General features: G+C 37.7%; 1 protein-coding gene and 1 non-coding gene across 10 annotated transcripts in view; both read left to right on the forward strand.

The window, feature by feature from the left end:
* The window catches only part of LOC122551441 (zinc finger protein Helios-like), a 227066-nt gene extending 205922 nt beyond the window's left edge, over positions 1-21144 (forward strand). For 8 of the 9 annotated variants that reach the window (XM_043693360.1, XM_043693353.1, XM_043693361.1 and 5 more), the window contains 3 exons: positions 1762-1896; positions 6221-6352; positions 18577-21144. In XM_043693360.1, the coding sequence (XP_043549295.1) occupies positions 1762-1896; positions 6221-6352; positions 18577-19307 (998 nt within the window). In that variant the 3' untranslated portion in view covers positions 19308-21144. The remainder of the gene's footprint in view (positions 1-1761; positions 1897-6220; positions 6353-18576) is intronic. The other variant, XM_043693354.1, reaches the window with a different exon arrangement.
* Positions 11297-11400, forward strand: LOC122552071. The gene has a single exon (XR_006312290.1). It is a non-coding gene; the product is annotated as a U6 spliceosomal RNA (small nuclear RNA).
* Positions 21145-23939: the final 2795 nt, after the last annotated feature.

Genomic DNA, 23939 nt, shown 5'->3' on the forward strand with positions numbered 1-23939 from the left:
AATGAGAAACATAAACATTTAATTGTAACAAACTCTATTAAACATGTATTATTGATTTTTTAAAAATCTCATTAAACATGTACATCTCTATAACTCTGTGATCACTTCTGCAATTTCAACCGCTTTGCTCTAAGGAACCAAAAGATTTTAACAGCACAGCTGGGTAGTTTTGGCAGTTAAAACGTCAATGTCCACACTCAAATCCAAATCCTAGTTCTAATCTAAACCATTATCACATTATTCTCATTCAAAGTGTTAGGCTTGTTCTTGCACATATAAGTACAGAAAGCCTCATGTTGAATTACTAGCTAACTTTTAAAAGAGGGAGAATACAACACTGAAAGATCTGACTTGTTATGCACGTTGTCAATACTGAGCACTATCGGGAATGCATCTTGCAGTTTATATGCATTCCAAACTGTTCCAATCAATAAACATTTTTAACGTGATAATCAAAGTGCATATTCCAACTATGCTCCATATTGAACTGTTATGTTACAAATGATGACTGGGCTAAATATTCTTGCAATCTGTTAGATGCTTTTTTTTAGAAATGCAGAGGCCAACAAAAGTATTACTTATTTTCGCACATTTATTAACTAGTTAATGGAAAATAATCTGATAAACTATTTAAATTTTCAATTTTTCAAATCTGTAAATATTAATTAAGAGCTGTAAGATTATCACATGTATTCAAGAAAATCTCAGATATCACAATCTGTTCAAACATGCCTTGAAATCTCACATAGGGTCCACTATCAAGATTTTCAGCTTTTGCAGGGAATAGTGGAATGAAATCCCTAAAATATTGATAATTTCAACACTCCTGAAATAATGTTGTGTTAGTTGGTTGTCAGAAGCAAATGGCTTTAATTATAATGAGACACTTTAAATTATTAATTATAATAAGTTATGATAATTCACTTTTAATTATAAAAAAATCTTTAAAATACCATTAGAAATTCTAGAATGCTACAAAATAACAACAGAATTTGTATTATGCAGTCATCATGAATCTATAGCCTTTTTATTACCTATTGAAGAACTCATCAGGTCCCTCTCGAGAAAGAAAGTACAAAATTGAACATACTTTAAAACTGAATTGCTTAACGACTGCATAAGAAAAATTTTGTTCTTCATGAACAATGGAATTGGCTCAAAATAATCTAACTGTTTTAATATTTTTAAGAAACTCAGATATTTAAAATACCAACATACGAGAGTTTCACAAGTTATTTCTCTGATCAAAAAGAGTTTTGAAATTCATGAGGTCTACACTTTTAGCCAGTCCAACATATGTATGTCTTAAAAAACGCTCAGTCTAACCTCCGTGTAGTTTCAGGAACAATGAACATAGGTAATGGAACCAGAAAGTTCTGTTGCCTTTCATTCCCTGAACTGCACCCTGTCAAACAAGACTGACAGACCCAAATGCCAACCACATCATAGTAAGAAGTTAACAGAGGACACACAGGTAAAGTTATTAGGGAAGTACTCAGTAATAACATATAATAAAATCTAATTCTGGTGGCTTTCCCATTGCATGTGTTGTTGTAGTGGTTTCGAAAAAAGATGAGTCAGTAGCACTTGACTGCTTCTGTACGTATTTTGCTGATAACTATAGGTTAAATTTATGTGTTGCCTTTGATTCATGCTTAATGAAACTTATGGTGCACAGTTTCCCTTTAAATACTCTTTATGCTTATTGAAAATGATTGATATAATAATGATGATGTAACTTGAGTACAATTTCTTCCACAGTGGGCAAGCCTCACAAGTGCAACTACTGTGGTAGAAGCTACAAACAGCGCAGTTCACTGGAGGAGCATAAAGAGCGCTGTCACAACTACCTGCAGAATGCCGGCGTGGAGGCCACACAGCCCATGAATCACCAGGGTGGGTGGGATGACGTGAAGGAGTTCCAGTTTGCAGTGACTCCTCAATAGTTTTATCTTGAAACTCTATCTTTTCTATCTTGATAGTGTATCCATTTTTAGATATTATTAAGCATGTTTTCTGTCATAAGCAGAATAGCCAGCCAACGCAATTAATTTTTATTATCAAAGCTACCAATACTAAAAGGAAATAGTAAAACAGAGGCATCCTGATGTGGGTATAGTGTTACTTCATAAACTATATTTTCCTACTACACGTAATATTATGATTGAATGTTCGTCTGAAAAAGTGACTATTACCTTTTCAGATTTTCCTATTAGTGCTTTCTCACCCAAGTATTTCCATTCTGGCAGTAATGTTTATTCAGACATTTCCAAAAGAAATATTCAATTCCAGTAACCAACTATTGACAGTTCCTGTATGTGTTCTTCCAGAATGGAGGTTAGATTAATTCAGAGAAAAAGATCAGAGTGTGTCTTTTTATCCAGATGTCAAAAGTTTACAGTAATAGACATTTCTTTTTAATTGGGTCACAGATACTAAATGGCAAATCTGAAATATATTAAAATATAAATCCACAGCATGATTAAATATTTTTTAAAAGCTGGCAATTTGAAGCTTCCAGATTCACAGGGAATATTAGCTGAGTGACCTGTTTCTGTGCTATGAAACCTGTGTAATTTGATGTAAAATTGTTAGATTATATTATGGAAACAACAAGGTCATCTTAAAATTAATTTTTAAAAATAAGTTAGGATTAGTTTTTCAATTTTTAAAAAACATCCTCCAGCTTGGCATTATATTTTGGTTCACCATTCACTTCCAAATGACTGCAAGGTTGCAGCACATTCCAGCTACCTAACTTCTTAATTTTCGCAAATTATTTGCAAATTAAGTCTTCCCCTCATTCCTCCTCACCTCAAGAAAAATGTTGCCACTTGGTATTTAGTGTATAATTTCACTCAGCACCATATAAAGTCTGAATGAAGGTTTTCTTTCAATTTTCTTTCTTAACACCTTTAATACCTTTTGGTTTTCTCCCGGTGACACATTCGGTTGCTCCAAAAAAAGGATGAGACAAACAAATTTCCCTCATGAATCTGATAGTTAAGGAAGAGAAAGACATTGTGTTGCCAGGAGAAGGACAGTTGTCCAGATGATTCTTTCTGATTTTGAAGAACTTTGGATTTAGGAGCAGGAGTCAGCTATTTGGCCAGCTCTGACATTCAAAATGATGATGGCTGATCCGGTTGTGGTCTCACTCCACTTTCCTGTCCCATCCCCATTACCCATGACTTACTTGTGTATTGAAAATCAGTCTAACTTAGTATTGAATGAATTCACTGATGCACCCTTCATTATTTTTCTGTGGAAAAGAATTCCACATAGTAACACCCCTCTTGAGGAAAAGTAATTCTCCTCAAGTCTGCCTTATAAGGTAGAACTCTTATTTTTATACTGTACCCCTAGTCCTACTGTCCTAACCAAGAGAAAATATTCTTCTGTATCTGTAATGAACCTGTAGCTATAATGTGTTACAGGATAAGAGCTCTGGACAAGAGAAGAGTTCATGGTGTAGGATAACATATTTAGCATGGATGAAGTTTCTTCAGGATCTTTTACATTCAAATAAAATCACTTCTCGTACTTCTAAACACCACTGGGTATAGGCCAATCTGTTCAACCTTTCTTCATGTGATAAGTCCTCATCACAGGAGTCAGTTGAGTGCCCTTCAGTGAACCGCTGCTAATGCAATTACATCCTTTTTATAATAAGGCCAAAACTGTATAAAGTACCCTAGATATGTTCTTATCAGGGCCCTCTTTAATACAATTTCTTGACTTCTATATATCGTTCCCTATATATGCCAACATTCCATTTGCCTATCTAATTACATACTGTATCTAAATACTAACTGTTTGTGATTCATGTACCAGGATACTCAGTCCCTCTCTACCACTGTGTTCTACAATTTCTTTCCATTTAAATAATGTACTCCTTTTCTATTCTTTCTGCCAAAGTGAAGTTCACATCTTCCAACATTGTACTCCATCTGCCAATTTTTTACTCCTTACTTAATCTATCTGAATCTTTCTGCTGACTTTCTGCATCCTTTTGACAACTTATTTTCTTAATTCTTTTGGTGTGATCGACAAATTTAGCTACCTTGCATTCAGTCCCTTCATCTAAGTCATTGATACTGATTGTAAATAGTTGAGGGTTGAGTTCACTGATTTATGTGGAATTCCACTAGATACAGCTTGCCAATCCAAAACACATCAACTTATTCCTATGCTTGCTTCCAATTAGCTAACCAATCAATGCTGATATGTTGCCTCACACCGTGAACTCTTATCTTGTACAATAACCTTTGATGCAGCACGTTAGCAAATGTCTTTTTGGAAATCGAAGTACATCATAGATGCAGGTTCATTTTTTTCATCAGTTTGTAACTGGAGATTCTGGGCAGAATGTTCATTTGCCTACTGGTGAAAGGCAAGCCTGAAATTTCCTGCTATCACTATGTGTACCAATTTACTAATATGGTCTTTCCTCCGGGTCATTTTTATTCAGGGTGTTGATTAGAGCTATTCACTCTCAGGTTACTCATTAAGCTGTTTAACAGGCCTAATAAGCCAACTCTGCGGACATTGCCTGGAATTTCCAATTGGTACAAGAAACCCACTGAGGAATGTGCATGGCCGAGAAATGGAGATGACCTCCCAGTTGCAGGCTAAGGAAGACGGCAGTGTTCTGTTGTTGTTGGAGTTTCCCCTTCACCTGCGCCTTTCAAAGCTGTAGGATTACATCTATTACCATTAGCCCTTCATAATGTTGGCCTGGAAGCTATAGCCTTTTTGAATTTAAAAATTTTGACCTCTTCAGAGAGTCCCTCAAAATTTAGCCCACTGATCCTCTGCATGACAATCTCCCTCCTTTGTTTGGCCTCTATCTGATTAATTCTGCAAGGAATTGCTATTCTTTGATTTTTCTATTTCAAAAATTCCTGTTAATAGTGGAGCTATTCGCTGGCAATGTTCTTCATTACTTCAGTCAGCAAAAGACTCACGGATTTAATTAAACAATCCATTAAAAATGTAGAGGAAATGTTCTGTGTCTGGTCATGATTGTTTGAGATTGGATAGGTTGCGACAAATTAGTGCTATCATTTCTCAGCCAAACTGCATGGAGGCAAAATACAGAGGAACCTCGGTTATCCGGCATTCGATTATCCAAATTTCGGAGTATCCGGCAAGATTGCAAGGTCCCGATGCTTGGCTAAATTATGTTATCTGGCATTCAATTATTCAGCATTCAATTAACCGAACAAAATTCTCCCTGCCCATGTCCTTCAGATAATCAAGGTTCCTCTGTAGTTAGCAATGCAGCATTGCATTTCTAAAATACTGTTGCTCCTAGACTCACTACTTATTAAGAATTATTTTGTAAACTTTAATTTTGTCTCTTTGCACAATTAATTTCTTTATTTTCTAATCCTTATCAAAATGTTTAAATTTCACCAAATAATATTAATTATAAAACTCAGTTGCTAAACACAAGCAAGAGGCATTGTGCCAATTTATTGTTTGCTGATTTTTTTTCATAGACTTTAGTTGATTCAAATTAGTTGGGATCAACAGTGTCCTTTATTAGCATAGATATAGAATGTGGATTTTTTTTTCTTTGAATCAAGTAATAAGATATGCATTCATCTGATAAATATAATAAAGGAAGTTGACTTAAAACATAAAGATTTTGGCTGTTTCTAACACAGCAACAATATATTTTATCAATTATAAAATAGACTATCGTACCATTTAAAACTACAAAAATTATGGGTGTGCTTAACAGAAAATTAAATTTCAGCCAACAAGTTAACTTTAATTTATTTTTCCAGTAATAATATATTTTTATTTCATGTGGTGAGAGAGCACAATTAATTATTTAGCATTACCCTAACTTGCCAAATCTTAGTTTAAACATAAAAGTTTTGTCAAGCCTCAATGTAGTCAAGCAGAAAGCACCATTTGTCCTCATTGCAATGTTTCAAAGAATATGCATTAGTTATTGAAACATAATATTGTTGAAACTTAATGTTTTGAATTCTTCTGAAAGTTGAGACATTCTATTTAGTTTAAATATGGCCCATATACTAGAGATGAAATCTTTTATCCTCTGATAAACGAATCCCTGATTTCTGAAATATTCAGCACAGTAAATGTCAATTTTAATAGCGTTATATTATTTTAAAAGAGATACTTAAAAATAGAAACTTTTGTGGAATGGTGTTTTCACATTTTGAATGTTCATTGTTCTCTGCAGCAGAGGACTACAAGGAGCAGGATCCAGTAGCAGATCACATTCCTCTGATGTCATTTGAGAGACCTGCAGTCATAGAGAGGCTATCAAGCAACGTAGGAAAGCGTAAAAGCTCCACACCGCAAAAATTTGTTGGTGAGATTTACTGTCTTTCTTTACTAGCAATAATGTAATAGCAAAATAATAATCAACTGCCCATTTAAACTGACCATACAAAGAGAGAATAAAGGATAAACCTTATCACAAGTTGCTATGTGATCTGCTATTGTTTTCCAAATGTAAGTATTTAAATAAATATTAGCAATTAATTTTCTTAATTGGTGTTCTGTATCACTGCATTAAAGTAACTGGTTGAATTGTCATGGTCATACTGATAATTTTTTTGGGATTTGAAACATGACTGTCATTGTCCACTGCTAGAATGGAGCTGCAATTGGTTTCCATCCTCAAAATCATTCCTAGATGTTAATTTACGACCAGTGAGGATATAGTTTAAATGATCACCTCTTGAGGTCAGTTAAAGCCTCAATACTTTGGAGGGGCTCTTGTGGTGCAGTGGTAGTGTCCCTCCCTCTGAGCTAGGGAGCCCAGGTTCAAGTTCCTTCTGCTCCAGGGATGTGTAGTATAATCTCTGAACAGGTTGAGTAGAAAATATCTATAAGGACATTTCAGAGGGGCTTTTGTTGTGCAATGGTAGTCTCCCTACATCTGAGCCAAGAAACACAGTTCAAGTCCCATCTTATAAGAGTTCACACCATCTCTGAACAGGTTGTTTATAAACTATCTGAAGGAAGCTTTGGCAGCTTGATTATGTTTTTAAATTCCCCAATACTGCTGAAGACAAGACGTCAGAAAAAACAAGTAAAGATTGACTGGTTTCATGTTGCTTCTAAAATAATAATTTTTCATCAAAATTTAACTTTTAATATATAATGAATGCATACCTGATCCAACACACATTCACATGCACACACAGTCTCAAGTGTCATGCATCTAACTTGTGGCCATCTCACACAAACCACACTCTGTTGCAGGTGCAACGCAATCTTATAAAAGAAGCAAACAAAAACCAATTAGCAAACTGGAACTTACATGAGCAACATTTGTCATTTAAATGACAATTAAGCTTTATCTTGTTCATCAAAAATCATGTTGCTGAGTTAGTAAGTTCAGCCACATTCCAAGACTAGACTGCATTATTTAGGCTGGTACTTAAGGGCAATTTTGAGGAAGTGTTGTATTGTTGAATGAGCTGATCTTCAGGTGCGAAATTAAACTGCGGAAAAATTCTATGGAGCTATTCAAAATGAAAAGGATTCTCCCAGTTTCCTATCTAATATTGATCTCTTAAGCAACACCATGGATTGATTGCTACTGGTGTATTTGGTATATGTTACCTTGCTCTGCATAAACATGTTAACTTAAGCTTGTACTCTTCCAACCACCACCACGTATTTACCTGTTGATTAATTGATCAGATTATGAGCATCGGGCTGTCTGATTAGTACCTCCAGCTTGAAGGAATTGTGATGATGTGGCCTGAGGATCAATTTAGAACTATTCCGGAACCCCTCTGTTTTGGAAAACTTTGGCTGTTATTCATGAATTTAGTTCTGAAGATATTATATTCAACTTGAAACGTTGACTGTTTCACTCTGTGCCAATACTGCCAGACCTGCTGAGTACTTCCAGCACTTTCTGTTTATATTATAGGAGAGAGAACAGACCTCTTTAGGAACATACTTGAAAATTAACTGGAGTGATTTGAGAGGAAATTAGTAAGACATTGACATTGACAAGATTTGTGGAAGACTATATGATGTTACTGTGATTTGAAGATCATTATGCCAAACCATACCAAGGCTTTGTGAATTTGCAAGGGTGTTCAAGATTGCACTTTAAAAGATGCATACATAGCTATCAAATTTACCAGTGGAGTGATTATGCAGTAAGTCAAATTTATGCTCGGGTATTCTTAATCTGCTAGTTAACCACAGATTTCCGTAACCTTGGAGGGTTTCAAACTGTAGGCAGAAAAAGATAAAAGGAAATAACTTTTTTAAGGATTAGATGAGCATAAGCAAATCTCAAGAAGAAAGTATAGCAGGAGAAATTTTATAGATGCTGTGGTGTTACTTGATTTTAACCAGGATATTGCAATGAAAACTAAGAGACTTAGACTTTTTTTGTGCAGTTTATTGACTCACCAGACTAGCAGCTCTCACACATCCAATTGTAGCTGTATCCCCTTTCTGAAAAGAAAAGACTAACCTATTATGGCACATCTCTGGGGTAAGTGGGACTTGAACCTGGACCTCTGGTCCAGATGAGGAGACACTACCACTACCATAGCACCACAAGACCCTGTACACCCTTTATATATCTATATATCAATTAACAGCCATCACCTGTTTTCCTTCTAACCTTCATTAACAGGCCCTGTCTTGTATTTAAATAATATATTTTTTCAATATACGAACAAAAGAAGTAATGAAGATCAAAATGATTCATTTCCATGTTCCATGTCTTGCATTATAATATATTCGCTTTTCCATATTTAATATTCTCCCATCTTTAAAGAAAAATATACAATATGTGTAATTTCACAGCAATCCAAACAATGTTCATTTTCCCATGTTCTTATCATACAAGATGTATCTCTTCTATAACGTCTAATAATTTCTTCAGGCACACATTTTTCTTCGTAAAACAGTATCGATTGGTGACATGCATTGATACATTTTATTTTAGAGATCTTTCTTTCCCACATTTCACAGTAGTCAGTTCAATTCTCAACCTTTTCTCTGCAGCATGGTTTGTCAAATGAACATTGTTCACAAAGAACTGTTATCCACAAGATTTTTCATGAGCAATTTGTTTTTCCCCAGATTACACAGGATTTCTTTCAGAATGTTAGATAAGTATGCCCCATATCTTAGATCCAATAGTCTCAGTATTTAGCAGCTAAGGTGCTTTTAATTACCTCTTTTTATTTTCTTAGTTTTCCAGGCTAATCATTAGCACAATATTTGTTACTATTTCCAACCAAAAATATGATAAACCCTGTCATATTGGAATATCCATCAAGATGATTGGCATGTAACTAAGATGACTAGCATTGTATCTTCTGGATCATCCAAGGCTGGAAACTTGGGTACATATTTTTCTGAATTTAATTTCTTCGCTGTTTTATTTTACCTCAGAACATTCTCAAAAATAGCATATTTTATCACGGTGCATTCCACAAGTGGCATCGTATCCAGATGAAGTACTTAACCAATTCAGCTTTTTTCAATTTAACTACCCCATATTGCTCAACTTCTGTAGAACATTTCCTCAGAAAAGTATTAACATGTATCGACAAGTTACCCATTAGTTTGTTCTTATGACGTTAATGAAACATGACTGGGTCTACTTTTAACAGAGTACAATCTGCTTACAGCAGAGCGGACCAAATTGGATACAGCAACACTTGATGCATCATTCAATCCATAATCATAGTTGTTTATTTTCCATAATTTCCACTCTATATCATCAGGGTTTCCTTACATGACTTCAATAAAACTTTCCGTTGAAATTCCTCCTTTTGAAAATTGGAGTTTTTATATCAACCAATTTACCTTCCCAGAAATATGTTGCTAAGAGAACTAAAAAAATCTTGAGGGTTACTTTTCCTGCTGTAGGGCAATCAACTCAAAATTTTGATCAGTAGATCTCTCTTCAGAACCTAAGCCAGTAACCTAGGTTTAACCTTTTATGTACCATCAGGAAGCACTTTTCCTGGGTGATAATACAGGCATGTCTGCTATCTAGCACCTTAGCGCGTACACCAATTTTTTTCTAGCTTTTCATTTTTTTTGGCATCCTTTATCAACTTTTATTTTATTAGTAGCTACTAAACATTTTCAATCATAAGGACTTCTACTTCTCATGGTATTCCAATTCTGTTCCATTGTCCTTATCAGACTACGACCTGTATTTGACTTCCTATCGCATTGAAGACCGTTATGACAAAACCATCCCCTCCCATGGTCAAAATACCTTTCACAAGTCCACAGACTTTTCCTAGAATTGTGTTCACTTCTAAATTCATTTTCAGGTCTTCCACATCTTTGCCTCATTTTGCTGATCCAAGGATCTTACCTCCTGTCCCTAATCCTGCACATTTAGACAATGTTTCTATATGTTGGTGGCTTTCCATCCTGTCTTGATTATGGCGGCATCCCTCCATTCACTGGGCCTTTCTGTCGCATATATATGAACCTTTGGTAGTTGTTCATATGGATAAATAGCCTATTATGTACATTACCATCACTTTATCCATACTCGGTTAGCCTTTCATCTCCCATAATCTACTGCTTATACTTGTTGAAGAAATGTATATTAGAAGTGCACAGTAACACATCTGTGACTTGTTCCAATTCTGTAAATGTACGAGATGTTTCAGTGTACCTTAAGAAATTCACCCTAACTGTCTGATTGCCATATTGGAAAGTTACAATTTCTTTATCACCATGTAAAACCTTACGGAGACCTTCCACTCCTTCCTTTAATTTAATATGACCCCAGATTAGAACTCATTTTTGATGGCAAATGATGCCATTAAAACTCCTGAATTTTCCCTGAAACCTCAGTCTTAATGCCCTTTTCCCTTCATGCTAAAAAGAAGTGGAGCTACTTGTAGTCCCTTCCCAAACTGGAGAATGATCACTCATTACTGATAAAATTTTTGGAATTCTCCAAAAAACCAATTGATATGGAATGAAACCCCTAACCATTTGCAGTGAGTTATTTTCATGGACTGACTGCCCATGGACTTGTTGATTTATTAAGCTTTACTGAAGCATCTCGTCTATTACTGTGTGATTTATTTCACAAACTCCATTATTGAAAGGATTTTCTGCAGTCAATATCATTTCTACAGTGTTCATGTTTTCACACATGCATTTAAAATCATTGACAAATCACACCCCATTATCAGTGTGGAATTTAGCTCATTGCTTCTAGTGTAGTTTCTATCCATTTGTCTATTAATTTGTCCACTATCACTTGTTTCCTTTTACTATGTATCGTAGATTGGCTCACTTTGGCAGCACATTTATTAAAATTGGAATGTACAGAGAAGATTAGCATGGCTTCTGAGCTAGGTTGAGATGCAAATTCGTGAAGCTTTCCATATTTCTTAGGGCTTGTGTGGTGCAGTGTTTGTATCCCTACCCTGGACCGAGAGACCCGGGTTCGAATTCCACCTGCTCCGGAGGTGTGTAATGACAATTCTGAATACAACACTAAAAAGGAAAGAAATTGTAGACTGGCTAAATCTATTTGCCAATCCAAGAAGTGCAAGATGAAAATGCTTTATCTTTATCCCATACACATAGCTGAGCCTTCATAGAGAACTCTTCTTCTTAACCTCTGCCCTCATGTGAGGCGTCATGACCCTCAGGTGAAACCACACTAGTCACTTCTCTCTAATCGGAGAGCAACCTTATGATTCTTCCCTATGATTCTTCAGGACTATGGCGATTTCACATCACTTCACCATCAAGTCAAGTCAACTTAATTCAAGTCTCTTGCTAATGGGAGATTTACTTTGGGCTATGACTTTGTCATTCTGTATTTTTAAACATATATTAAATTTATCACTGATCTCATCTCATTGACCCTTAGACATGCATTCTTTTGTAGGGTTTTAGCTTGTGAGAAGATGATTGGGCATACTACCTTTAAGACAGTCAACTTTTTTTCTTTAAACTTCTATCCCATTATGCCATGAATACAAATAAAATGTTTTGATTAAAGAAGTTAGATCTTATTAGCAGGGTACAAGGATGTCCAGGTTGCATTAACCATAATTCCACTAACGTCCCAAAAACACTGCATTTTTTGCTGTGTTTCATGTTCAGTTTAATTTTGAGCCCTTTCATATTTAGATTAGATTAGATTCCCTACAGTGTGGAAACAGGCCCTTCGGCCCAACAAGTCCACACCGGCCCTCCAAAGAGTAACATACCCAGACCATTTCCCTCTGACTAATGCAGTTAACCTATGGGCAATTTAGCATGGCCAATTCACCTGACTTGCACATCTTTGGACTGTGGGAGGAAACCAGAGCATCCAGAGGAAACCCACGCAGACACGGGGAGAATGTGCAAACTCCACACAGACAGTTGCCCAAGGCTGGCATCAAACCTGGGACCCTGGTGCTGTGAGGCAGCAGTGCTAGCCACTGAGCCACCGTGCTGACCCAACAGTAATGTGCCTGCTTAACAGTAAGAGTAGTTCACTTGATACAATGTTTGTGCTAATACGTGGTTTACCTCTGTTGCATCTTCATTGCAGTATATTTTATGGGCGGCACGGTGGCACAGTGGTTAGCACTGCTGCCTCACAGCGCCAGAGACCCGGGTTCAATTCCCGCCTCAGGCGACTGACTGTGTGGAGTTTGCACGTTCTCCCCGTGTCTGCGTGGGTTTCCTCCGGGTGCTCCGGTTTCCTCCCACAATCCAAAGATGTGCAGGGTCAGGTGAATTGGCCATACTAAATTGCCCGTAGTGTTAGGTAAGGGGTAAATGTAGGGGTATGGGTGGGTTTCGCTTCGGCGGGTCGGTGTGGACTTGTTGGGCCGAAGGGCCTGTTTCCACACTGTAATGTAATCTAATCTAAAAAATCTAATCTAACCTTCCAAACAACTTTGTATCTTTTGCAACTTGGAGATATCATATTTATTGCCCTCATCTAAATCTTTAATATATAGTGTGAGTAGCTGGGTTCTAAGCACTGATCCCTGTGGTTGTCCACTAGTCACTGGCTGGAACTAGGAAAAAGATCTGTGTAATCTTACTTTTTGTTTCTGATCTACCAACCAGTTCTCTAGCCACATCAGTACTCTGTCCCAAACTGGCATGCTTTAATTTTACATGCTAATTTCTTATGTGATTCCTTATCGAAAGTCCTCTAAGTCAAGTAAACCACATCCAGTGGCACCCCCTAATCAACTCTATTAGTTATATACTCAAAAAATTCCAGTATATTTTAAAATGATTTCCCCTTTCATAAATCTATGCTAATTCTAACTGATCCTGTCACTGTTTTCCAAATGTTCTGCTATTAAGTATTTTATAACGAATTCCAGCATTTTCCGTACTACTAATGTCAGGCTAACCAGTCAAAATTCCCTGTTTTCTCTTGGTCTGCTTTTTTAAAGAAATCCTGGGGTTACATTTGCTACCTCAAGTCCATACAAGCTGTTCTAGAATCTGTAGAATCTTGAAAGATGACCGGCAATGCATCCACTATTTGTAAATCCACTTATTTAATTAATCTGCGATATAGATTATTGGGCCCTGGGGATTTTTCAGTTTTTAATCCTATGAATTTGGCCAACATCATTTCTCTACTAAACCTGATTTCCTTCAGTTCCTCCCTCTCACTAAATCCTGTGTTCTCCAATATTTTTTAAGAACAAAGAAAATTTACAGCCCTGGAACAGGCCCTTCGGCCCTTCAAGCCTGAGCCGATCCAAATCTACTGTCTAAACCTGTCACCCAATTCCTAAGCATTTGTATCCCTCTGCTCCCCACCTACTCATGCATCTGTCCAGATGCATCTTAAATGAATCTACCGTGCCTGCCTCTACCACCTCTGCTGGCAACGCATTCCAGACGCCCACCACCCTCTGTGTGAAGTACTTGCCGCGTGTATCCCCCTTAAACCTTCCACCTCTCACCTTGAAACCGTGACCTCTTTCTTTTGGACATTATTTGTGTCCTCATTTGTGAAGGTGGAACCAAAGGATGTATTTACTTGGTTTGCCATCTCATTCCAATTCTCACCTCCATCCTCAGTACTTTCCTTTCCTGATCTAAGAAGAAGACCTTGGACATTTCTAGCTTTCAATTCCTTATCTTGGCAGCTTACCTTTTTTTCGCTCCCATTTTCTATCCTTTCCAAAGGAACTATTAGGACCAGTAAAGGATCAGAACAAATCCCCTCAAAATATATTCAGAAGGTAGTCCAATCTCTAACTTTTTCTTATTTTAAAGGTAAGTATAAGATGTTACATTCCAGATACAATTCAATTGGTCAAACTACCAGATATTAAGCAAAACAAACTTTATTTATACATTATAGTTAAAATACAACAAAAGAAGGGGAAAATGAAATAACTCTATTGGAAAACTTAACTGAATAATCGATAATTTAATTCTAAAAAGTAACTGTTTCAACATAGTAATATCCTATAAACACAGATTGTCTCATATGTAATTTTTGCATCAGGAAGAGAACCAACAGCTTTTACCTGTAACTGAGAGGAAAAACTGTTTCTACGTCCATCTTCAAGACCACAGCAGCTGCTACAGAAAAACTAAAACTACATATCCTGGTTTTGTGGGAGCTTGCAGCCATTCAGGCTGCTTCTATTCTTCCTACTTAAAAATACCCCCAAGGCTTCACAAGCTGTTTATGTTATGTGCTTTCAGTAGACAACTCACTACCTCTGTCTTAAAACCTTCTTCAGAAAATACCAGGTCAAAATATACCTCTTAAAGCCATAGTTTCATTACAGAACAAAGGATTAGTTTTATGGACTAATTCATAATTGTCAGACATTACTGCTGCCAGTCAAGCAGTCACAACTCTTTGATCCTCAACATGAATTTTTACTAGCTCAGTTGGCTAGATTATTGGTTGGTGAATCAAAATGATGCCAACAACATTAGTTCCTGCATCGGCTGAGGTTACTATGAAGGACTTCACCTCTGAACCTCTTCTATTGTCTGAGGCATGGTAACCCTTAAGTTAAACCATCATCCCAGTCATTTCCTTCTAATGAGAGAGCAGTTGTATGAACTGGTAGAACTATGTCAACTTTAACTTTACGATGGAAGGTAGTGAGTTTTTAAATTCCTCTAAGAGAATAACTACTCTGAGAAATTCATACTTGTTTTGACCTTCTAATAATCCACCTATCAAAATTACTTTGCAGAATCCTTTCAAATGCAACATAGATTTTCCCAAACTGCTTTTTTAAATTCTGGAATATTTACCTACATGTCTCAGGCACTAACTTGTATGCAGCCAATATAGTCTTCTTCACTGCATCATAATCCCATCTGTCAAGGACTGGGTGAGAAAGGTAGGCAGCTATAGGTGCATGTAGAGAGATTGAGTGGGGACTTGGGGAAGTATGAACCTTCAGATATGCTACTAGAAATAACTTGTAGATATTTAAGGGTTCACTAGCGTATTGAGGCTAAGGCTGGTAACAGAGGAGCATTTTCAGTTGCCTGCCATCATGATGCAAATCGAAAGTATACAGTGGGGAAGGAAATGACTGTGACACTCAAGTAGATAGGGTAAGTGACTCAACTTATGAGGGAGGGGGCTGCAGTAAGCTTTTAAAGGGAAGGAGCATTGGTCACAGACCCATGAACTGTATTGAACACAGGAATGGAGGGTACTTACTCCCTAGTCGTCCTACAGCATTGTGTAATGAATTTCTCTGGCCCAACCAATGCGGGACAATTCTTTGACAGTGTAGCTGAAGAGTAGGGATGTTGTAAAAGGAGAGCCAAAGATGTAATACATTATTCCTTGGCTTCGAAACAGTGTAGTAAGCTCTTGGTGCAAACTTCCATCCACTGAGTCTTGTCTGCAGACATGAAGTGATGCCAGATGGTGTAACAATGCATTTGGGCCAATACAGAGAGACTCACAAACACATGTATGGTTAAAGCACAAACATTTATAGAAAAGCTGACAGAGATACACATGCCATTGTCACCTGTGACACCAAAGTTTCTCCTTCCTTTCCCTCCCATTACATCTTAGTGCACTCCCTGTTCAGCAACTGGGAGGGAGGAAGCAACCTTGACAATGTAGGTCAGGCCCTTGAAAGTTGATGGGGTGATTCCCCCAGTGTCTGGACAGGCCAAACATTCTTGCCAGAGACAAGTTGATCCTCCTTGGCCTGACATTCCAAGTGTAAGAGAGGGACAAGCAGGGTGAAGATGGAGGACCTGGCCACCTCTGGAGTGTCCTGACTGGAAACTGCCAAGAGACTTGGCTGTGTTTACTCCTCTAAATGTATACCTTCTGGTACAACCCTGTCTCCTTGTGATGAGGGGCATCTGGACTGGGAGATCCTGCACTCACCTATCACTGTGCCTTTAGTCCACAGGCCCAGTAGATGGCACAGTGGAATGTGGGTATGTGAACCTCTCCAGCAACATCTGAGGGTGCTGGGCCTGGCTATCCATAGTAGCCATTAACCTGTTCATGGAGGTAGACAGATGGTTGCATGATTCACTGCACTGTAACAGCTTCTGGGCAATGAGAGCCATTGTGTCCCACATACCTGTCTGCAGCACCAGTTCCTCCCTGTACATATGGATGAAGTCCCTGATTGCTGAGTTCACTGGCTCAGCCTCTGCTTTGGGCCAAGCAGGGGTCTCGTCTCCGGCAGTCCACTAATTGTCAGCGGCCTAAGGCATTCTTTCCTTGGCTAGCTGTGAACCTGTCACAGTGAGGTTCTAACCAGCTTGTGTTCCCACACTGTCTGTGCTTAACATTCCCTTTGAGTTGTTTGCAGCTGAGTTGGTGGGGCATGCAGAAGACTGCCTTGCTGCTGCTTGGCACTGTCATCCTCAGAAATCGAAAGGTTGCTTCCAAGAAAGTCAGGTGTTTCTGTGAAGAAATCAGGGGAGGCTAACAGAACCTGCAAGATATTAGGGAAACAGCATCATGACCAGTGGTTAGGAGTGAGGTGCAATGAATGAGACTGACAGTATGATTCATGGAAGAATGGCAGCAGCATGCAGAATAGTGCTTGCTTGTGGGGCTAGACATGGAAGTCTCTACATCCCTGTAGGACCAGCCCCGGTCTTCTCCTGTAAGGGAAAGGATTCTATCCTCTTAAGGGATGAAAAGCCAAATGTTAGGCACTGTCACCTGGCTTCATTTAGCCTGTGGAGTGAAGCAAAATGTTCACTTCCTTGTGACTTTGCGGGCTATTCTTTGGATCCTGGAAACGGCGTTGATGTAGGTGATGACCTCAGATCAAACTGGCAGGATCTGATGGTATGAACCCCCTCGATCAGTCCTCTGAAAAAATGACACCTCTCCTTTGCACTACCCATCCACCAGGACCTCCAAGTCATGTTCAAAAATCATGGTGCCACAATTCTTCTCCACAATGTCCCGACTCTGTTAACAAGCAGGGCAGCTTTGGAAGGCCAGTGCTCCATTGGATACACAACAACCTTTCAAAGATGGCAGGGATGCAAGAAGTTCTGGTCTTTTGTCATATCTGGTAAATTATTCCAGGAATGGTGAAGGATAAAATGGGGAAAGAAATCAAGGAAATTTGCCATGGAAATGGTGTTGGTAACTTGGTGAAGTTTGGTAAGTTTGATTAAAAAAAACCTTGCTTGGTCTTGTAGTGAAAAATTGCTAAGAAACTCAGCACAACTTGCACTTAGCCAACAAGGTAAGCTTCAATCAATTTAGTTCTGAAGAAAGGTCACGGGATCTAAAACGTCAGCACTGCTTTCTTTTCACAGATGCTACCAGACCTTCTCCAACAATTTCTGTTTTTTTTCTGATTTCCAGCATCTGCATTTCTTTGGTTTTTTTTATTGTGCAAAATGCAGTCCATTCTTTGTGCAGAGATTATGGACCATACTTGTCTTGCAGTTCTCATATAAAGTGCCAGTATTCCCGATTTATCTAGCTAGTCATGTGTTAAGAACCATCACTTCCTAATCTTAATTACTTACTATAATAACAATTGTAACAAGTGCAGTGGTAGTGTCCCTACCTCTGGGCCAGACGGCCAGAATCAATTAACCTGCAGTAGAGGGTAATACATCTGAGCAATTTGATGAATAAAAAAACCTAAAAGATTCTCATGAGGAAGAACAGGGTGGACATTTTTCTCTAAGCCAGGGGGCCCAGGTTGAAGTCCCATCTCTGAACAGGTTGATTAGAAAATATATGTATTTAAAATCATGCATCATGAAGGATTGTGATGGTGACAGATGGTCAGAACCGAAACTGTTCCTGTGAAGAACATCAAAGCTGGACTCTAATGCCACCATCAAGCCTGTATGACCATCTGATCATAGCTAATGTGTATATTAACTCCATTGACATCCAAATGATCTGACCAAGTCACTTTTGAGATGTTACTGTGTTATTTGTGATATTTAATTTTAGCATCAAAGTCCAACAATGAAAGTTCCAGTACTAAATATATTAAAATTGTTAGATAAAATATGTGAAAAACAAAGTATGTGATGGTTGAGTGTGCTAAATGTAAGAATTAGCTCTCTTACTTTCAATGTTTTGTTTTCTAGGTGAAAAATTTATGCATTTGAATTATCCAGACATGAATTATAACATGAGTTTGAACTATGAGAAAGAGGCAGAGTTCATGCATTCGCACATGATGGATCAAGCCATCAACAATGCAATTACATATCTTGGGGCTGAATCCCTCAGACCTCTGATGCAGCATCAACCCAGCACAATGGCAGAAGCAGTTCCTGTTATGAATGCTGCCTATTCTCAGGTATACCATCCAAGCAGGCTTGAAAGGCCAAGCAGTCGAGAAATAACAGAAAGCCACGAGAATACAATGGATGGCCCCATTTCTCTAATAAGAGCAAAACATCAGACAGCAGAAAGAGGAATATCTCCTAGTAACAGCTGTTTAGATTCTACTGACACCGAAAGTAGTCATGATGATCGAAGTGGTCAACAATATCCTGCAATTCCAGCCTTTACTCCTCGGAACAAGCAAAGCCCTGCCTACGCAAAGGATGATTCAAAGGCTAATGAACCAGCAAAGGTTTTATCTCATACCTCTAAAGAGATATACAGGGTCTACAGTGGCGAGGGCGAGCAGATTAGAGCTTTCACTTGTGAGCACTGTCGCGTGCTGTTTCTAGACCATGTCATGTACACCATTCACATGGGCTGCCATGGTTTCAGAGACCCCTTTGAGTGTAACATCTGCGGCTACAGAAGCCAGGATCGTTATGAATTCTCATCGCACATTGTTCGAGGAGAACACACATTCCATTAGGCTATGAGTTCTTGGACAATGATGAAAAACTATATTTTGGCACCCACATTACAATAACTGAAAGGCAGATGTGGCCTGGTGACAAGATTTGCCTTGTTTTTACGATCCATGGACCAAGAATATACTGTAGTGAGTATATTTCACTCATTTGCAGTAATGTGATTTTTTCACTCATATATGACTTTGTGGGAATTAAAATTAGCCCTTAGTTTATGAAAATGAGCTGTCAGTCATGTCATCTGAAGAATTTTATATCATTCAATTCGGTCCTTGCGTAGGTGCAGCTGTGACAACCTATAAACGACTCATATGTAGAATTATAGTGAAGAAGAAGAATGATGTAGGTTCAACATGTCTTAAACTTCCTTAACTTCAAATACAATAGGAATAAAAGATTAATACTCTTTTATGCAGTGGTCTTTTAGTATCTTTGCCTGTTTCACATATTTCAAATTAACCAAGTGAAGGTTCACTAGATTAAAAGCAAGCACTTGTTGGTTAATTTATACTTTTCAATGTTGATCAAAATAATTGAAAAGGGAAGTCCTATATTTAAGTTTTTGAATTTATATAAAGTTGGGGAAAAAATATGAATCATTCGGCAGGCCATCACAAGTTGGTTAATGGGTGAATACATTTAATCACAGACTCAGTATTAATCCACTGATGGTGTTCCCTTTTTGATTATCAGAGTCTTAATCTTTTTTGTCCTTAACTGCATTTTCTTATAAGTCGAAGATGAATGATACAGTTCCACTCAGATGACAAGCCTGATAACTTATTTTGTGGCACTTGCTCTGTGAATAAAGATTACCTCTCACACTTAGATTGCTTGTTGAAGGGGGCATCAAAATTAGGACCCAAACTATGCACTTACTGGAAATTTTCATAAAGTACTGGAGACTATTGTTAATTTCTGAACATATAGCAACAAGGGAAGGATGTATTAAAACTCTGAAACTGTGATCATTCAACTGATTGTGAAGCGCTGTCAGTTCTTAACCAGACTCACTTCCTGTTTCATGTAGCATTTTCTAATCTGGAACAAATGACCCTGTTCTAAATCCTTGGGCTTTTTTGTTGCTAAAGCATTAGGTATAAGCTGTTTACATATTTTTGTACTAAAGTGTAGTTTTATACATGAAAATGCTTGAAAAATAAAAGGTACATTAGCTTTGTAGTGCATTTGCTACTGGAATCGGGTAACTGGAACCTCTTCCTTGGTTTGTTTAATGGTGGCAACATGTGTTTTTTTTGCATAAAACTCTGGATGTACATTTTCCTTATAACATACCTTTGTAAGATGATTGAAACTTTAAACTTTTTTATGCAATTACTTAGAAGGTTTCAGCATCAACAACTATAGTATGTTTTAAATCTTTTAAAATGCTTTGATTACAAATTAAAAATAAAATTACTTTATTTCAATGTCGGGCGTTGGCAGCAGCTATTTGTAGCCTAGTGTCTTTTCCTCTCAAGTCCTTGTCACTCAGTAGTATAAGCATCATCAGAGTCTACAACAGACTTTCCAAACTTGAACCGGTTATGCTAAACAGGTGAATGCAGTTTTCAAGTGCAATACTTCCTTTTTTTTCGGACTGTATAATGTATTTTCTCAATTTAGGAAATAGTTTATGTAAAATGTTTTTGAAATACATTAACTGATTCTTAAGACTGTATTGAAAATCCCTGTTACTGTGACCTAAATAACATGGCTTGTCAAAAAATACAAAGTTGCAGAATCTTTGTTAATATTTTTTTAGGGAAAACTACTGTAAGGTTTGTACTGTCTGAGTGCACAAATACTGAAATAAATTTAGGGAACCTCAGGAATGAATTCTGCGTGTGTCTGGTTGTTTCACTCATTACCATTACAAAACTTCACATGGAGGATTCAACTTGGTGAGACTTTATAGACACATATGAATCTTACAATTTTCTCATTCATTATCCACAAAATAAAATCTTATCTAAGCTCTAAAAATCACAGGTATCATTTCCCTTTGCAAAGCTGAATTTATTTTGCATTTAATGGAATTTTCTTTTAATTACTTTTGATTGTTCAATATAAGAATATGAGAAATCAGAAACTTTCTCATCTAAAGAAAAAGCTATTGAGACTTGGTTAATAGAAAATTTGAAAATGGAACTGGTTAGACTTAGGTAAGCGTTATAACGGTTATGATTTCAAAGTGGATAGATAGAATTAAGATACTGATCAAACATAATCAAATTAAATAACAGACAGATTTCTGGAGCTGAACATCCTACCTTTGCCTATATTTTCTATTGCATATAATGATAAGTCAAATATTAAGGGTTGGAGTTTGCATGAAATCAGGAAGAGTCATTGAACCATTGAAAGCTACTGCCAGTCTATGCTGTGGAAGTCCCAACCCCCTATCTTCAACATCTAATTTTTCCAGGTAAGAGAAAGAGGACAGGGTGTGACTTATGCAGGACAGAAAACCAAACTCCGGAGGGCCGTTTGACCAGTATTGAGTTCAAATAGACTCCATTTTGGCTAGTCACCTATAATGTATAGTTTACAAACTTATTAGACATAAATGCCTTTGACAAATAAAGTCTATTAAAGTGCAATTAATAAATCCCCACTCTTTAAAAATGAAAATAAAGGCTGAACTTGCATGTGCAAACTTAACATAAAACTCTTTGTTAGATTGCTTTGATTGACAGACCATCTGGTATCAAAACAAAACCTGTTCATACAGGTTCAACAGAAATCACTAAAGGCCTGAGGACTAATGTTATGTCGCTAAAAATATTTGTCTGAATTTTAACAAAAAAACTGCAAGGATTCTGACATCACAGTTTGATTGCCAGTTTGAAGCAGCTACTAAAGGATGAGATATCTTTGGGCTGTCTGAATATCAGCTTTTTTTTTGTTAAAAAAATTTAATTAACCCCAAGGAAATTTACAGTGTGTAAATAATTTCACAAATGAGAGTTCTTCACATTCTCAAATCTGCAGAAATGAGAATTATTTAGATTGTTAATTTTTGTTATCATTTCCACAGGGTTCTGTTTTCCATGGGGATCGGAGGTGGATAAACCATGGAGGTGGCATGTGGGAGTGGGAGTGAGAGATATGAGGTTGATGGAGGGTGTAAGAGATTAAAGAGATGGATTGGAGGTATGAGGGAGCATAAGTTGGCATGAAGATATTATGGGTAGCGAAGTCAATGAGCCTTAACGTCTAAAACAAGTGGGACAAAGAACCAGAGAATCGAGGTCAACCTTTAAGCAGCCTATTTCAGAACTTGCTCACATCCTTGGCTGCCTATGATTTGCTTCCATGTTTGGTGGGCCTGATTCAATCCCATAAATCCCTCCCGAGAGTGAAAATTGGATCCAACTGTGACTTTTAAACTGAGGAGCACCTTGCTTTGGTAACAAAGATGTGTTTGTGTCTGTAATTAGACATTTAGGAAGCCCTGTTTCTTCATGATAGTTACTTTAAAAATTATCATAACGAGGCTGTTCAGCAAATTAAATGCTTGAATCACACAACTGTGTTCCTGTGTTGAAGGTGATTATGAGGTCAGAATTATCTGGGGGGTCATTATCTACTTTGGTCTCTTTTCCTGGCACTCCCTGTCAGGATAAGGCTTCACTGCAATTGATTTCCATGCTAATGAGAAGCAATTTGACGTCTCAGCCAGTGCTAATTAAAGACATTTAGCTGAACCTCAAGTAAACACAACAGATTTGCAATACTTATGGCAATGCCTCTGGAGGTTATGTTACAGTATAACTGAGTAGGTACACTGTCTTGCATGTGACAGGGATCATTACCTTGTGAATTGAGTTTGATCCCACAGAAAGTACCAGTGGCAACAAATATAAATGACCACCAGTGTAGCCATTTCAGTCAAATATACAAGGAATGGAGCAGTACAGATTTTTATTCTGCTCACTTATGTGAGTAGTTCTGCATTTTGAGGCACAACATTGGTCAAGATCATCAAGAATACCCATCGTATTGCTGTATATCTATCAAGGTCTGGCTTGGAGCCTGACCAAGGATTGTAAGGTGTCTAGGGCATGGATAATGGTCGTGTGTGGCACAGTGTCTGATGAAAGGAAGTAGGTTGTTTGAGGCCCAGAGCTTGTCCAAGCAAAGCAGGTTATCCAGGCAAAAAAGGAAGAATAATGTTTCTAGTTGCATGTGGTATTCCACTAGGTGGGTCTGGGAAGGGGTCTTTGTGCAGAAGATGGTGGTCAGGAGATGATCTGAAAGGGTGAGATTAGGAGCTTTGCAAGGTGGGATCCCAAGGATTAAACTGAGGATACTGGGCATTAAGTGGAACCATGAGAGTGAGATGGCTAAGTAATTGTTTTCTTAGTGGTGGGTTCATGGGACATAATAGAACAGACAGCTTGGATAATGGGAAGGCATGAGCAGGGGCAGGATGGGCATAGGGATGATAATGGATATAGGCTTGGGGAGAGCAGGTATGTGGATGATGACTATTAAGGATGGGGGAATCATTCTGAGGTGGGATACTCTTACCATACAGGCGATGTCCATGTGCAACAGTCATGTTCTAGAATGATGGTGGGGAGTGTAAGGGTCATACTGGCAAGGGTCTTTCTGAGGTTCTGAGACAT

Source organism: Chiloscyllium plagiosum, chromosome 7 (genome assembly GCF_004010195.1).
Source record: "Chiloscyllium plagiosum isolate BGI_BamShark_2017 chromosome 7, ASM401019v2, whole genome shotgun sequence".
Lineage (NCBI taxonomy): Eukaryota > Metazoa > Chordata > Chondrichthyes > Orectolobiformes > Hemiscylliidae > Chiloscyllium > Chiloscyllium plagiosum.